This window comes from Schistocerca gregaria, chromosome 7, assembly GCF_023897955.1.
Source record: "Schistocerca gregaria isolate iqSchGreg1 chromosome 7, iqSchGreg1.2, whole genome shotgun sequence".
In the NCBI taxonomy this organism is placed as follows: Eukaryota; Metazoa; Arthropoda; class Insecta; order Orthoptera; family Acrididae; genus Schistocerca; species Schistocerca gregaria.
The window spans coordinates 348,270,431-348,289,279 of record NC_064926.1 but is presented as its reverse complement, the minus strand read 5'-3'; the positions used below and the strand labels follow the sequence as shown (position 1 = coordinate 348,289,279).

Below are 18,849 nucleotides of genomic sequence, written 5' to 3'. Positions count from 1 at the left end.
TCCAATTAATATTTCCACTTCTATCATGTTATTTAGAAGATTTCTTGTGAAGGCATATCAGGAACATAGAGTGATGTTAGGAATTTTATTGGAAAATTTCATCTTGGTTAATAACAGATTTATATGTTTCTTTTCTTTCTCTAGTATCATATTCTGTATGCACTAAATACTTCTTAAACTTATTTACTTGTTGCTGCTAATATTGTCTGCTCACACAACCATTGTTTGTTTATATTGTTTCCCTCTATATGCAGATACACTTTTCAGAGGGATTATTCCTCTGTCTTTATGATGCTGACAACTCATCTGTTAAGACAATTTTGCCATAGTGCAGATCAATGAAATATGTGCTGCTTGCAATATTCATAAAAGCTCATGAACATTAAAGAACAACATCAAATTTTTTCCACTGAAAAACACACTGAAGAAATGAAACCGTGGATGGCTTGGTACCATCATGATGAGATGACCACTTCAAACACTCATCTCTCCACAACCACAACAGTTATCACCGGCACAACTGCTATAGTGCAGAACAGAGGAACCACAGATAGCACAAGATGCAAAAAGCCAGTGGTTGACATGGATGGTTTACAGTACTCATTTTATTTTTTCTCACCAGCTGACTTTATTTGTGTGCCAGAGTTGTGCATTTAACCATTTGTGGTAAATATATCAAAGTTTTTTGACGAAGGAGATTTTTCCTAGAATGTAAATACAGAGAACTGGCAATACAGTGAGTTCATTACAAAATTTTGTTGTTGCTGATTGCATAGGTACTTTTTTCATTTTTATTTTTGTTTTAGCCAGCCAGAAAGGGATGTTATGTTATTACTGAGTGTTCCAACTAATATACACAGTTTTCAGAGTGTTTACATCACTTGGCTACCTGAATATTCTGAAGGTGTAGCAGCGACTACCCAGTTTTTTAGCAGTTTCAATCTTTGGTGTCTTGACTTAAGATTACTGTGTATCTACCTTTCCAAAAACTTCAGCTCTGGCACTTTTTCAGTATCTTTTCGATTAATTTTAAGGGTTCCATGTGAACAGGGTGGTTCTGGATGGTTAGAAGTGTACCTGAGCTATGAGAGGAGACTTTCAGTTTTGTCACTAATCTTGTACTTCATTTGCAGAGATGAGTCAGATTGGATAAGCAAACTGATGTATCTGGACACACAGACTGATTGTTAGATACAAACCCCAGTGGGTTGTCAGTTTGCAGGCCTTCAGGTGCTGCATCACCAAGGAACAACTGCAGAAGTTTAAGATAGCCACAACCTCACAGCATGCCAGGACAACAACAAGAGTTGCTTGTTATTATCAGAAACTCAGGATGCCACCACTACCTGTGCTTCTCTTGCTGACAGGCAGAATTCCTATCACTGACAGGAGGTGCAACCGGTATGGAGCTATCTACCGCAACAAAGATCACATGCCAGAAAATAGTTCACACTGTGTATATCTGTGGAAGCAGTACATAAGCTGGTGCACTGCCACAGATAGCTAATCTACATCAGGAGTATATTTTGGATCTCACAGTGACAGCTTAGTGATCCCTCATTCAGAGTACACTCCCCACCACTGCTGCTGATTAGGGACGACCTTTCATCTCAGCAGACACCGACCTGGGATTTGACTAGCTGGACTTTATTCATTGTGCCTTACAGTCCCAGCCTAGGCCTTGGGCTATGCCTCTGCGTTAGTGCAACACCACAGACTTCTATCTGGACTGGTATGAAAATCAGCTATAAGATTGTAACTAGATACTTGACCTTCAGGATGTTCTTGTGCTTTCTATAACAAACTAATCAATCTCAAGTGGCTTAGTGAGAAGCGTATTCATTATGAGTTTTCTGGAGTAAATGAATTATTACTTTCTGTCTACTTGGCAGCTATTATATTCTGTGTGTACTATACCTGGACACAACTGAATTGGCAACAAGGCTTAAGAACAAGTTTTTCTCAAGTTCTATTGCATAGATATTGAGCCTCCCAACCATTCCCCTGTTTTCTCAGCTCTTGTCTTACCAATGACTGACCCTTCCATTTCATTCTGACTCTGTTATCTAGTAGCATCACTTATCGGGAACATACAATTCACTAGCTATTATCTGTAGCTGATTTCACTTCAACTTCAGATCTTGCACAGTCACGTCTACTTATTTTTCCCTTTTGACCTGACCTGTGTCCCTCTACTGTGTCTGTGTCTTTTTCTCTGTTGTTCATATGCCAGCTGATTTTTCTTCAAGATTTCACTTCCTCAAAGTGTGTTTTGGGCTTTATTTCCTCATACAGTACTGCAATTTGTCATCTGTCATCACTTACCTCAGGATCTTCATTTGCAAACTGTTCTCATGTTTCCCTGCATGATCCACATTGCCATCTGTTCTCGTGTTCTTCAGAATTACCTTCATTTCCATCTGCTCTCATATTTTCATGCACTACCTTCATTCTCGTAGGCTCTCATGTTCTCATGCCTGATACACTTTCCAGTTATTCTCAGGTGCTTCACCATTCTTCCATTCTACAATGTTTGATTACATCCTCCCGTTGGGCGTGTGTCTAGACTGCCTGCCATGCATCACCATTTTCACAATGATTCCTGCCTCTCATTCGATGTAAATGGGCAAAAGGGACTGTTCACCCATGATTCTCACCCTAGTCTTGATGTCTTCTTGCTTCCTGTCCCATCTTGTTTGGTGGTGAAGGTTCCACCCATGCACCATTGCTACATTTCATATCAGTCTTTTCATGATGGGGTTCCCATTTTTCATGTTATCAGCACCCCTTCATTGGCATTTTTCAGCCTTCTATGTGTTGGTCCAAGTTCAGGCAATCTCTCCAGTACTTGGGGGTGCTCGTGGGCAGTGCACATGTGTGTTTGCCTGCTGACAACACTACCAGACCCCCCAAGTCCCACCTCCAAAGAGCACTCATTTCATTTGGAAGCAACCTCATGACATTGTCACTGCCGGTTTTGCTGCACAACTGTGGGTGATACCTTCCATTCCCAGCCCCCCCACCATGCCAGCTCTTTCCAGACATCCATGCTCGTACTGCCACAACTGTCGTATTTCTTCCCAACCTGTTTAGTCCTCCTCTTGTGGGCCTTCAAGCCCCTATGACACTATTAATACTCAGGCTCTCTGTCCATCCTCCAAGTCCTACCTGTGCTTTTTGGCACACTTCGTCCCATTGTTTACGATGCTCCGAGCTTGTTGCTTTAGCAGTGTCTTTCTCCTCCACCCATGGTTCCACACCTTCTGGCTCCAGTCCAATTGGTATATCAGTCCTTTTATTTCATAAATGCCATTATGTATTTTATGAAGCTTGCCTCCACTCTGCTGCATTCATCAGCTGGTGCCTGCTGGTTGATTCACCACTGCCACCACTGGTACAAGGAACTTATCTCTGCTGATCCGTCACTGTCCAGGGTCTTGGGTGGCAGACCTCAGTGCCACAGTCAACTCCCCAGATGCCAGCAGTCAAAGTGTTGCCCAGAGGAGAGGGAGAGGGGTGCCTGCAGAGTCACTGCCACCAGTCTCTCACTGGTTGAGACAGCCAACAACGTTTTCTTGATGGGAAGGTATGCTGTATCCTGACACGCAGTCTGATAGCAAGATAATAAGTCCAAACCAGTTGCTGACTCACGGACACAACAGTTCTGGATGGCCACAACAACACACCAGGCTAAGACAACAACACCTGCTTGTTATTAATAGACCCTCAGAACACTGTCACTGCACACTCACCTTCACCGACAGGCAGCATTTCTATCATCCATAGGAGGTGCAGTCGCTCATATCTACTTATCTCTGTGAAGATCACGTGTCTGAAAATAGTCTGCACTGTGTGTATATACTGGCATACAGCCACAGACAGTTAGTCTATGTCAGGAGTACATTATGGGCTTTACGCCAACTGCCCAGCGGCACCTCATTTAGAGTACTCTCCCGACCACTGCTCATCTAGGAAGATTAGATTGTATGCAGCTTTTGTTCCAATTGCTTCACAGTGAGGAGATCCTCTAGGATGTGAGACAAGGATGTTTCATCTTGGAAGACATTGACTGGCCAGCTTGGGATTCAACCAGCTAGACTTCATTTATTATGCCTGGCAGACTACTATCCCCATCCCGGCCTTAACCTTGGGCTACACTTCTGTGTTAGTGTATCACTATGATCTTCTATCTGGAACTGGTGATGATAATCAGTTATCAGACTGTGACCAGAAACATGATCTTCAGGAGTTTCTTGTGTTTAATGTGAATAAATCATTGCAGTTTTCTTATTCTTATTTTATTATTATTTTCGGCCTACTTACAGCTGTATTTACTGTGTGTAATGTAACCAGTCACAACACAATTTTTGACATCTTCAATGGGAGATTTAAAGGAAGGTGATAGATAAAAACAAGAAGAAGAAAGGGCCCAGTACTGAGTCATGTGGGGCTCCATTCACTGAGGAGGGAGATGCTCCTGAGGCCCCCCCCCCCCCCTCCCTTTCATAACTAGATCTGATGGATAGTTGTGAGACAAGAAGGCATTGGAAATAATGTTGATGAAGGTGTTGAGATATTTGGTGGCAGAGTAGATAAGTTAGCTGCAGACACCTAGGCTGTAGGCTAGGAAGGATTTGAAGTGAATAGAATGTTAGTTGTCAAAGTGGAGGTGCTGGTGCTTATTATAGTAGGGGTCGCAAAAAATGGCGGGCGAGTTTAGGCTCATTCTACACATCTATGCCATGCTTTCTCTAACAACCAATGAGTGTTCAGGAGTTGTCTGAGCATTTTCATGTGAATTTTGCAGTCAATGAGAGCATTAAACTTGATTGAAGTGGGTTATTTAAAGAATTTTTATTCCATTTGTTGCAACTCCTCATCAGTGATGGTGGTGATAAATGACAAATTCTACACAAGCAAGTGAGACACATAATTTTCAGGATAAATTCTTACTTTCAGTCCAAAGCATGTGTACGCGCTTGCCACAGTTGTTGCCTGGAACTGGTAACAACGTGATTCCTTCCACTTGCACAAATTGCCATCATTCATGTATCGAACTACTGTTGATTTGATATGGACCCAGTTTTGGTGTGTGCTTCAGTGAGGTGGAGGTCAATGTCAAGGAAAGTATGAGATGGAATCTACTCACTGGAAAAATGGAGGAAATATGTTGATCTAAGAGAGTGGTCATACTGAGGGTTGTCACATAAGTAAGTTTCCCTATTTCACAAAAAATTTACACAATTTATCATGTTGAAATAATTTTACTGGCACTGTACAATGTTTCTGTTACTTTTCTACATAGTCACCATGTTATTCCAAGTATTTTTGGTAATGTGACAAATTTTTCCAGACCAGTGCAGTAAAAAGTCAAGCCGTGTGTTTGTAACTAGCTGTTCACTATTAATGTGACTTCATCATCAGTGTTGAAGAACTTATGTCCAAGTTGACCTTTGAGTTGGAGCAACCTGTGAAAAGCACTTCGGGGGCAAGATCTGGTGAAAATGGATGATGCAGGAACACTTCTCAGTTGAATCTTTCAAGCTCCACCTAGATCATTCGAGCTGCATGAGGTTGACCATTGTCATGAAGGAAGAGAACTCAGCAATACAGAAGTCCAGGCAGCTGACAGATTCCTCAATGCCTTACAGTACCTCTCTGCATTTATTGTGGTGTTGTGGGACTCTTAGTGAATGAGCAAAACCCAAAGATGGTTGTCATCACATTCCCTGCTGAATGTGTGACCTTTGTCTTCTTTGGAGCACTTTTGCCAGGTTTCTTCCACATCGTGCCCCACTGTTTTATCTCAGCAGCTGAATGATGGACCCAGGTCTTGTCACCAGTGACAAGCCATTTGAAGAGCTGATCTCCCCCTCTCTGAGGCATTTCCGAAAATATTCTATCCAAAACCATCTGTTGCTGCTTGTGGACATCACTCGGTGAACATGGCACCCATACTGCACAGCCTCTCCAGTAGTGAGAATTGTCTTTCAGGATCTCAGTGAAGTATTAGCACCCAACTGCTGCACCAAAGGATAGCCACATTATGTGCTGTCAATGGTAATGTGACAATCTTCCTCCAAATTATTGCAAACTGCAATGGGACCATCCTGTGTCACTGTAGTGAGCCTCCTGTGCGTTGTTTGTCAAGAATATCATCATGCCCTTTGACAAACTGCAAATCCCAATGTCAAACTGTTTGAATGCTCATACAGCCTACCCCATATACAGAGGTTAACTCAAGATGGATATTGTCCAAAAAAGAATAATGGAGCACAGCTCACAAATGGACACAATTTGTAGTGGTGTTGTGTAACTAAATACTAGCTGGCAGTGTACTGGCAAGATACTGAAGTATGCATCATAAGCATACCAGTCAAACTCAGCAGGCCACACATGTTATAGGAACAGATAATGTTGCAGCAACATAAAATAGGGAAACTTACTTATAGTATTGGATGACCCTTGTAATAAGGTCATAAATATTCCATAAGAAAAAATACTTGCAAAAACAGCCAATCATTAAGTCACGTCAGGTACGAAAGACTCTCATGCCTTAAAAACACAATAACAATAGAAATAACTCACCTTCTCTCCTGGATTTGTACTATAGAACATGACACATGGGTACAATTCTGTTGCATCAACATCTTCATAGGCTAGAACAGGTTCTTCACCATTCTTGCCAAAGCTAATAGTGCAAGCATCCATATCCAAAACAACTGTAATGTAATCACCTTGCGTGAAACTAGGTAGGCACAATGGAAGCTCACCGTTGTGATACAAGTTGCCACTGCAATAAAATGTATCCAGACCAGCAATAATAAACAGTATTTATTTGATGCCACATACAGTTAAAAATACATAGAAGTTATTGTGAAATCAATAAATAATTGGTGTGTGTAGATAGTGTTAAGTATCTGTATTTTCCTCCCTAAAACTTACAATGTCATCATAAATCAGAGTTTATGTTAAAATCTGTAGAAAAGAGTGTAAGATAAATCATACAACTTCATTTGTAATGAGGTCTATAGATCTCGTACTCAGACATTTTGAAAAACCTTACAATTCTGATATGACACATGGACGACCATATAACTACATGGTCCTAGCATTGTTCTATATGATTTCATTTTTTCCTTAGCATTTCCCTTCTGTTATCCATTATTCAACAGCTTCAGAAATATTGGTTGGGTGGTTGATTTGGAAGAAGGGACGAAACAGCGAGGTCATTATTGGTCCCATTGGATTAGGGAAGGATGAGAAGGAAGTCAGGTGTGCCCTTTCAAAACAACCATCCCAGCATTTGCCTGGAGCGGTTTAGAGAAATGACGGAAAACCTAAACCACAATGGCTAGATTTGGGTTTGAACTGCTGTCTCCCCAAATGCGAGTCCAGTGTGCTAACCACTGCGCCACCTCACACAATTAGAAATATTCTGATAACTGATGTTTTATATCTCAATATTACTTCACTATTGAGATGGGAAACAAGCCAACAAAGCTGTTCTTTCACCTACACAAATTAATATAATTACAAAACAACAGAAGGAATAAAAGAAGAGAATATCATATGGGTTGTGCTTCAGTAATCACTATTTTGAAATAATTTTAAGTGTAAAGCACCTTTATTGCGATGTGATGATTTATTTAACAAATGTAGATCCTACCATTATCTCAAGCCTCACAGTGTTAAAGACTGTTTCATCGTTATCACAAAGATGTTCCACAGAAGACAGGTGTTCCACTTCATTGTATAGCTTGTTATTTAGAAAATGGTAGATTAAGTTGACTGATACTGTGTAGCAGATTATGTTTGTGATTTCATAAATTTACCATATAATGTTTTACTGTCAGTTATTTTGGAATATCTTTTACTGGTTCTGTACAAATGCTAATAAGAAGCTAAGGGTTTAATCTCTTGCCAATAATTAATTTTTTAAGGATACAGTGGAAGATCAAAATTGAAGAAGGAAATCAGCTATGTCACTTGCAATGGAACCATCCTAGCATTGGCATTAAGCAATTTAACGTATCTACAGAAAAAAACTTGATTTGGATGGACAGGTATGGATATGAACTGCAAGTCCATTGTCTGAGCCACTGTGCCACCTCACATGTAATTTCTGTTAAGCCTAACATTTGTCAGAACAATCTCTCTCTCTGCATTCATTGTGATGTTTGTCACAAAGTACTCTCTCTCTCTGCATTCATTGTGATGTTTGTCACAAAGTAGTATTACCTATCCTGAAAAATTTATGTGAACAAATAGTTGAAACTATAATATTACTTACTGTTCTTCGCTTTGGATCATTCTCTTGCACAAATATGTGGACGGTTCTGAATATCTTACTGTGTACACTTTTGAAACTCTGAATCAGGTGCAACACTGCTACTCACAAATAGAAAAAAGAAGTCCTTGCTATTGTGTACACACTCAAAAAAATTCAAGCTTTCCTATACAGTTCTACTTTTTATTTGTTTACTGATCATAAAACTATGGTTTCTCTTTTCCATCCTTTGGCATCCTAACCAGACAAAGCGGCCCATCACCTGCAATGCTGGGCTCTGTCATTGACATGCACAACACACTAATGAAGATGCTCTTCCTCGAATGCCGATTGGCCCTGATCCAGCATTTGACCATGATGAGTTGTTGTGTTACCATTTAGACGTCGAAGTGTGAAACAAAAAGGACAGTTTTCCCATTGCCAGTTCTTGAATTCCCTTGGTGGCAGTGCGGCCAATCCTGTCTTATGTCAGGTTGTTCAGTTTGTCTACCATAACTGGCTGGATATCCCAATGGGCCATGCTCTGGATCACTTGCATAATAATTATGCCCTCCAACACCATCTCTAACTTCTTGATGGTGTCTTACAGTTGGCTACTGAAGAATCAGTAGCCAGGGTTATGATCCCATCCACACTGCAGTGGGATGTATGCGCCTTCTCCATCTGGACCATTGTGATGTTTCCTGTACAAAAATTTCTGCCCTACCATTATGTGTTTTGGGAGTGTATTGACAATTAGATCATGACTGTTGCGTCAGCCTGTCTGCACTGTGCCATCCACCAAGTGGCACCAGAGGCCTCTCCTTATCCATGGCCCAGCTCCCTGCACCCCTGGGAGCATATTCATGCTGATTTTGTGGGTCTGTTCCTTAACTCCTGTCGGCTTGTAACAGCTGATGCATTCTCAAAATTTCACCCCATGATATGCTGCCCATACATGCCACCTATGTTCGCGGCACTCGGAAAGATTTCTCATTAGAAGGAGTGCAGTATACTCTTGTGATGGACAAGGGCCCACAGTTTGTGTCTCAAGATTTTGAAGATTTTTGTACAAAGAGTGAAATCTGGTACCTCCCTTTCAATCCCAAACATACATTCAAATCTCAGATGAAAAAATGTATCATTCAATCTTCTGTCAAGAAAGCGCTAGATTCTTGCGGTCTTACAGGTTCATTGGTCACCAACCATAGCATAGTACAGCTGCTTCATGGCTGTGAACCATGTACATTGCTCCAACTGCTCCAGTTGGCACCTGTTCACCTGATGGCCCCTGCCCTGCAGTGATTCAATCTGTGCTCCACCATAAGAGCCCAAGATTTTGGCCAGTGCCTTATGTGAATACCAGTGGTCATCCATCACTGCTGAGTCTGTTACATATGCGTCGTGCACACCTCCAATAACTTGGTGTCACAACCCTTTGAATAGCTCCACCCATGGGTGACTGACCATATGCTGGAGAGCCCTCTGTCCCCACAGCTGTCTCCACAATATGTGCCGCCTCCCACGACATGGTCCACGACTCCTCCAGCTCCTGTGACACCATCATTCTGGGTGCTGCTGCCACCAGACAGAGTAGTCAGTGCTGGGCCACCTCCAGTTCCACAGTCTCTATCATCAGTGCTCCCTTATGGTCTCTCGCATGGGAGAGAGCACTGCGCCTGTCCACACTCGTGCCATTTCAGACCGTATTCTCATGTGAGGGCATGATCCCTACTCTAGCAGTTGTCCCCTTCTAGTCAAGGCACTTTTCTCCGTGAGGGAAGGAGTATTGTAATCCTACAGAGTGATCACTTGTAATCAAACAGTACATGCCCTCATGGCCTCACATCAGCACAGATGGCAAGCATGGTGCCAAGTGCAAAACAGCCTTATATAATCTGGCACGCTGGGCTCTCAGTCAGACTAATCTTTACATGATGCCATATGCTCAACTGTCAGACTTTGCATAACATATTCTATGGTTAAGTGTGATTCTACTGATTCTTACTTCATTCACTGTCTATCACTGTGTATCCCTTAAAACTAAACTAGACTCCTCCCAAATAGGCCATAAAGGCCTAACGGTACTGACTGGCCACCATGTCATTCTCAGCTCGTAGGCGTCACTAGATGTGGATATGGAGGGACACGTGGTCAGCACACCGCTCCCCCAGTCGTATGTTAGTTTCTGACACCAGAGCCGCTACTTCTTAATCAAGTAGCTCCTCAGTTTGCCTCACAAGGACCAAGTTCACCCCGCTTGCCAACAGTGCTCGGCAGACTAGGGAACCGGTGTTACCACTGTGGCAAGGCTGTTGGCAGATTGAAAGTTGATGAGTGGATAATCTTGATCAATCATGTTGAGTTCCACAGCTGACTGACAACAGTAATGGACAATGAGAATCACCACAGCTGTATTTATACACATTTCTTGTGTCACAATAAATAACATGGACAAAGCAACTGGTCACACAAAATTGACAACTATAACTATCGAGTGTCTCCCCCCCCCCCCCCCCCCAACACCATTGTGCCCCCCCCCCCCCCCCCCCCCCGCTCCACCACCACCACCATCACCAACTTGTTTCTGGATCACATTCTACTTGTCACAACACTTGCTCCTCCATATCTTGTATGGAAACTGTGTAAAGTCTGCTGCATTCCTTAGCTGTCTTGAAAGTTCTGTATGTGTTAGTACATTTAAAGGGCTGAAATGTTTGGGGACTGCTCTTCCTATTATACATGCTGATTACTCCCTTCCTACATCTTTCAGTTATTCTGGCTTTGGTGTTCCGCACGCATATTGCGCAATACCAAGTTCTCTATCCCTATCCAATGCATTCCGCACACAGTTCAACACTGCAAGTGGTGATTAGTATCCAGGTGGTGTGTCAGCGGCTGGTTCTAATGTTTGTGGCTTGAAATGAGCTTTCTGGCAATCTTTCATCGATTTAAGTCATGACCCCATGCCTTGCTCAGATTATAGCTGGTATCTCTCTATAACACTTTTTTTTTTGCTACTAAATATCAATCACCTCTCTAATAACTCTCTCCCACTTCTGCCAGGATTTTGTATTACAGAGTTCAGTGGTAGCTGAATATCTTGTTTATACCGTACATGTATGACAATCGTGTTCTTGGAATTGGATATCCACTGTTTGACTGCAGTATGACATGCCACACTGACAAAGAATGCTTTAAATTAAGCATAAGTCGTCTTTAGAACTCTTGATGTCATTTGCTTTCTTGTTCAATGGGTGTGCCACACATCTGAAGTGATTTATGTATAACTCAGGGTGTAGATGTATGTGCTTATGCATTTATACTGGGAAATGTAATACTTGTGATTGTTACAGTATAAAAGTCCCCATTAGATGACTGGGAAATTTCCAAGAAAGTTTTGATGGTTTATTGTGCTGCCTGTCAGTCAAAAATAAGGGATTATTAATTTTTTATTACTGTAATGTAAATTTCTTGTAGGAATCTGCCAGGAAATCTGATCCTGAAGTGCTTTTAGCTATATATAAAGTAAATTTCCCTATGCGAGTTGCTCGATAATAGTACCCTTACAGATAATTTATTCACTCAACAAGCACAAATTAAAGTGACATATGACTACAGCATGATAAATGGGTTGTCAGATCACAATACACAGTTAGCCACATTATATAACTTAGCTTCAAGTACAGCTGAGAAATGATCTAGGAGAACAGTGAAGCTGTTTTATGATGATAATACCACAGACTTTAAAGAAAGCTTAACAAAAGTTGAATGGGGTAAAGTTTTGCAATGAGCTTAATGCTATCTTTAAATTCAAGACATTTTGAATGAATCTGTATGCATTTTTGGATGCAGTTTTCTGTAAAAAATAATTAAATGCAATGTTGGAAAGTCACTGGATTATTGCAAGTATCAGAGCATCTTCACAATGAAAAAGGGATATGTACAAAATAGCCAGAACAAGTAATGATCAGAAATACTTTCATATTATACAAGATGGAGCGGAAAGAACTCCCTGACTTGATGGGGGAATTGTAAAAAAAACATTCAAAAGTTTTTAAAAACTCTTCTCAGCATATCTTGCATTATTCCACTGATGACATCTGTAATTGCCCTCTTAAGAGATTCCAAGGTCCTTGGTTCAGCCTTGTAAACACCTCTGCTTTGAGGTATCCCCAAACAACAAAACCACAGGGGTTCAAATTTGGTGAGCAAAGGGGCCATGGATCATCCCCTCTGTTCTCACAGAATTTTGGCATGAACAATGGGAAATATGAGCCATGGCAACATCCTGTTGAAATTGAAACGCTTTTGTGTCATATTCCTCAGCATACTTTTCCATTTTGGGGAGTAAAAATTTCTTCAGCATCTTACAATAGTGCACGGAGTTCACAGTAGAGGTTGCACCTAAAGATTCAAAAAAGTAAGGCCTAATAATGCATATGGAGGACACAGCACTCCAAACTGTCACTTTGGCACATATATGTCTGCTTGTGTCTGTATATGTGTGGATATATATGTGTGTGTGTGTGTGTGTGTGTGTGTGTGTGTGTGTATATATACCTGTCCCTTTTTCCCCTCAAGGTAAGCCCTTCCGCTCCCGGGATTGGAATGACTCCTTCCGCTCCAGGGATTCGAATGACTCCTTACCCTCTCCCTTAAAACCCACATCCTTTCGTCTTTCCCTCTTTCCTGATGAAGCAACTGTGAGTTGCAGAAGTTTGAAATTGTGTGTATGTTTGTGTCTGTTATTGTCTCTATCAATGTAAGTTACAGAATCTTTGTTTTTAGATATATTTTTCCCACATGGAATGTTTCCCTCTAAAAACAAATATTCTGTAACTTACCAAACGAAAGCATTGGTAATTAATACATTAAAAATTAAATTGTTTTTCTTTTCAATTAATATATTTGTTGCTATAAATGTGTACACAAATTATTGTTAACATATGATCTGAGTTTTATATAGTTACTTTTTGTTTTGCTTTGTGAGTCAATTAAATGCTTCAATATAAAAAAAAGTATTTTTCATTGAAAATCCAGTAATCCAATAATTTCTATAATCCAACATACCCTGGTCCTATATGTGTCAGACTACAGAGACTCCACTGCACTTTCATTCACTAGAATCCCACAGGACAATATTCCAGAGAAACTCTAGAATTATATGTGGGGAGGCATCCCTTTAAGCAGTTGGGAATGTTAAGCACAGCCTGAACAGTACATTGAAGCACTTAGGAAATTTATTACCAACTACTCATGTGCATCTGAGAGAGAGACATACATTCACGAGCACAACACCAGAAGAAAAAACAATCTGCATTTCCCTTTAATGAATCTAGCTTTGACATATAAAGGAGTGAAATATGCAGTTGTAAATCTCTTCCATAATCTACCCGTGGAATAAAATGTCTGACAGATAGGGAAATGGTTTAAATTTAGGAAAAGATATTTTCCCTTAACAACTCCTCCTATAATGTAGAGGAATTCTTCAATAAAAATATTTAGTCATGAACCTGGTGAAGGAATGAGATGGCACTTCTGACGGATAGCTGCAGTGGCACATGTTATGGTCCAAAGCATAGGCTCGAGGGCACTGGCAGGCAGTCTGGAGCCCAGAATTGAAGTGACCATCAAAGGGCTGAATAGCGACATATGCACTCGTCTGCAGAGCAGTTCAGGTACCGTGTCACAAGCATGTGACTGTGCAGATGCAAATAGGTGCCTGCGACTGCAGTGCAGCTTACTGTGACCCACACACCATGTATCAACACAGCTTGCAGCCCCCAAATATACATTTTATATGCAGCGCTGGACCCCACCATATTTGAACATTACACTTACAATATGCTTCACTGCCTAGACATGACCCCTGCAAGTTGTTTGTCAACTGAAAAGTCACTGAGCAATTTACTACCTAACTTCCTACAGCCACAACAACATATGGAGCTGCAAGCCACACTGATACATGCCATTTGGGTCATAGTAAACAGCACTGCAGTCACAGGTACCTATTTACTTCCGCACCGTCAAATGTCCCTGTGACTAAGTGCCGGTACTCCTCCACTGACGGGCACTTAGATCACTGCTCAGCCTTCAATGCTCAGTTCACCTCTGGGCTCCAGACTGACTGCCAGTTGCCCTCAAGCCTAAGCTTCAAACCACAACACCCGCCTCTGCCATTATCAATCAGATATACCTGCCTTCGCCAGGTTCACAGCCGCTGACCATATGTCAGCTGCTCTGGAAAGCCTCACTACACTGGACCTGCAGCCTTCACCAGGATCACAGCTGCAGCCAACTGACAGCCATTCCAGAAGGCTCACTTCCTCAGCTAATCTCTACTACTAACAATTGTGGGCTTCCTCACAGTGGCCGCTGGTAAGCATCATTGCACAAGGACATTGAGTTGTACTCATATGTGGACCTTTGTCCTCTAAAGCTGTAATGCAATAATATATGGTTAATAAAAGAAACAGTTTTTATTCCAACGCGCACATATCACCAATCAGCCAATCTGCATTCTTCTCTGCTGAGTGATTACACATATTTTCCTGGAGATATATTTCATTGTAACTGCTCTAACTTTTATACATGCTGATACTCTTTCCTTTCATCTTTCTGTACTCCTATGTGCTCTATGTTTGTTCCACTGATACATTACATTTCATAATATTTATCATGAATATGTTCTATGTAAGAATAAGCAACTAAGGATTCAGACAGTTTTTAAGAGATCATTCAAGTGTAGGGGGAGAAACCATTGCCTATGGCTTTCTCTGTTTTTCTTTCTCTTTTATTCTGGTGACTTCACTCAGCAAAGCCCTCTCAATCTGATGACTGGCATACCCATTCTTATGAAACACATCACATGGGTATTTTAATTCTAAGGCATGGCTCTCACTGATAAAGCTACATGCTCTTTTGAGCTACTCTTCAGGACAGCATTCTTCTGTGCTGAACGATTACATGTATTTTCCTGAAGGTATATTTCATTGTAACTGCTCTAACTTTAATACATGCTGATACTCCTTCCTGTCATCTTTCTGCACTCCTACCTTTGGCATTCTGTGTGCTGTACGGTCCCAAACACTCCTTGCCTATCTAAAGTGTTCTGTAGGAGGTCCATTCCCACCAGTAAACGGCAGCATCCACGTCTTGTGTCAGTGACTGATTTCTATGACCTGAATAGATATTTCTAGCACTCTTTTAAAAATTTTAATTCAGGAGTCCATACCTTGCATCAGATTATTGGCAGTATCTCTGTTGATCTTCTCCAACTTACTCTTGGTCTCCTCCCTAACAACACTGTCCAGAACTTCAGTGTGTCCCAAAACTTCAGTCTCAACGACAGGATTTTGTAGCAGCAAGTCATTCGAATTTTTTCCATTGGCATTCAGCATACATGACACTTGCCTGTCTATTACTGCCATTGGCTAAACCATGACAGAACACCAGGTCTGCCATTTCTTACATAGAATAAAAGACTTTATTTCACTGTTTACATTTTTCACACAGCCTGACATTATCCATTTTGTTCTGAGACCAACAAGAGCTGGATGCAATATGTAGAGAATGGCTGACATTGGAGACAGTTGGAAATGCTACATCGACTCAGCAGCATAGATTTAAATTGCAGAGGCAAAATAAATTAATGAGAAAAGTGCAGAGAACATCAAAGGGATGCTGCCTACATCAGTGACTCAACACAAGCCAAATGGCCTCTATCTCAAGAAGTGGGTTTTGCCATAATTTTCCTCCAGTTTTGACCAGCACTATCTTCTGTAAGAATATGGGACTTCTTTAGACTCCTTATAAATATGGGGAAGGGGAGGATGTTGTTCAGAATGTATAACCTGGATGTAAAAATTATTATTAATATTACTGTTGTTAATATTATTTACTATTGCTCTACAGAGAACAGAAATTTGCAGCTCTCTAGTGAAAACTTGTACAAATTACAACACAAAAACCTATGCTGAAGGACATATGAATTGAACATTACAGATTCTCTCTACAATTTCAATGTGATTTAGTTCAGCATTTCAGACAAACCTGTAAGCACGATAAAGCCACATGTCAGATGTAGTACGATGGCTGTAGTCCTTAATTGGATATCTGGCTACACCAACACATGTCCCTTCATTTCCTTTATTTTCCTTCACTATCAGGAACTTCCACTGGTAGCAACCTGTATCGAATAAATTTTGTTATGATGATGAAATGCTGACTGTATCACGTAAGGGATGAGCACATCTATAGGCTCCTGGAAGAAATTGTTTAGTACAGCTTTCAATTTTTGTCACTCACTATGTTAGTATCCAGCCCACATACATACATATTCTCCCAAATTCAAGTATAACTAATAATAATTTTTTTATAAAAGTACATGGTGGTCATAGTTTATTCCAGTCACCTTAATGATTAGGAATGGCCTATTTTAACTTTCTCAGTATATCCTCCAGATAGTTATTTCATCCTCACTTTTCAAAAGAGATGCATGTGAGTTTGGAAGAGCAAGCACTGTCAACAGCCTTTGAAATGATTTCAAGGTCATATGAGGAGGTGCAATTAAAATTTCACAAGAGAAATAATTTGAAAAAAATAAAAAGATAATGAAAACAAAACAGACAATTATATTGTGTAAACATTGCAATATATAGATCACTAAGTAACTAACAAGAAAGGAAAAAGTTGTACTAGCACTCAAGGAGTTGTTTAACCATTAGCATACTTCAAGAACTGATTGGGAAACACAGATAGTTGTATAATGTTCTTGTGGGTATGTTATTGGGGCATTGCATCTTTTTGGCACAACATCTCGACAATGTAGCTTGTTAATGTCATCAAATGTTCCTTGTAAGCACAATTGAAAGGTTGAATGAGAAAAACACGTAACTGTATAATGTTCACAGAGTTATTTTGCTAGTCTGGTACATTTTCTTGGAACAACAATATTTCTACAACATAGCTGATTGTCATCATCAGATGCTCCCTGACATAATGGGATGGTAGAGGGATTTCTCTTTCCTTTATACATACTAATTACCTATTCCACTCACTTTTCCACAATTCTAGCTTCAGTGCTTCATATTCTGTCTACTCCCAAGCATTCCTCATGTAAGCATGGCATTCTGCACATAGTCCAGTTCCACTGACAACGATGTGGCAGATTTTCCAGTTTTTGCTTCAAATGAAACTTTCTACTGCTCTTGTATTCACGACTATGTCACAGCTTGTGAAACTGCTGCTCTTTGATTGATTTTAAGGCTGGATCCCATAATTTGATCACATTATAGCCACTGTTTGTGTTGATAAGATATTCTTACAACTTAATGTCAATTATCTCCCAAATAATATTGTCCCAGAATCTTGGTATATGTACTAGTAATCAGGGACAACTAACTTGATTGGTTGTACTAGACATGTCTAGCTTTTATGCTTCCAGGATTGAGCCTCCCTCTTCTAGTTGTTTGGTCATTGTGTGACATATCACACTGACACGGAATACTGTACATTCTGGGATTGTGGAACCATAATTACTTTAATGATTATCAGTATACTGCTTGTCTCATTCAGTCAACATCCCACACATTTGAATATTTCTCAGATACTCAGCAGAGGGAATCATGCAGAAGGCACAATATTTTGACAAGATGACTTCTTGGCATCTTCAGGCATTCCTGAGACTAACTGCTTTTTCCTGGGTACCATCTTTATATCCCCCCCAAACCAACCACCAGCAACCTTTAGCCATCAGTCAAGCGGCTCAGGCAATGGATTTGCTGTGGTGGTGGGGGAAGTGTGGCGTTTGGGCACAGTCCAGGGCATCAGATGCAGGTCTCTGCAGGTGTAGTGGCTATGTGTCCTCGTCTTCTTCATCTGCCTTCCTAGGAGTGGCTTTCCACCTTGATTGCTACTGGGCTTTGTCCGTTGCTCAATCCTGAGTCCCAGCCTTGCTTAATTGAAAGCCACTACCTCTATTTAGAAGTTTGACATTAGCCAGATATCTACAGCCTCTTTTAGAATATAATCCAAGAAGGTGGTGGACTTTTGCAACAACTTGGAGCCATCGTAATTCATGGTATGTCTGTGGGAGAGACAGTGCTCAGCCACAGTTGATTTTGTTGACAGTTTGTTATCTGTGTGGCCCGTATATTCAGTGCCTCTCTCCTCTGTTGTCCAGATAGTCTGGCCCACATATATTTTTCCATGATGGGAAGGGGTGTGGTAGACTCTGTTTCCAGAGTCCTAGGTCATCCTGGATTGATCCCAACAAAGCTTTCATCTTAACTGGTGGGCAGATCATCCACTTGACATTATGTTTCAGGGTATTCCCCTGACATTTGCCGATGTGTTCCTGATGTATGGTATAGTAGATTGTATTTGGTGTTTGCTGTAACCATTCGAGTAAAGCACAGCTTTTAGCTGGTGCAAATTCAGCTGCTAGATTTTCAGGTCTGAGATTTTGTGTGCTCTTTGCTAGTGTGCTTAGGACTCCTTCTTGTTGCAAAGGGGTGCAAGGATGGGAGGTTTGCACATAGAAGGTGATGACGCCTCACAGAAAACTGTCAGTCATC

General features: G+C 40.9%; 1 protein-coding gene across 1 annotated transcript in view; it reads right to left on the bottom strand.

Moving 5' to 3' along the window:
- The window catches only part of LOC126282514 (probable E3 ubiquitin-protein ligase HERC1), a 715,173-nt gene that overhangs the window by 385,213 nt on the left and 311,111 nt on the right, over nt 1-18,849 (bottom strand). The window contains 2 exon segments of the mRNA XM_049982172.1: nt 6,589-6,793; nt 16,325-16,460. Coding sequence (XP_049838129.1) covers nt 6,589-6,793; nt 16,325-16,460 — 341 coding nt within the window.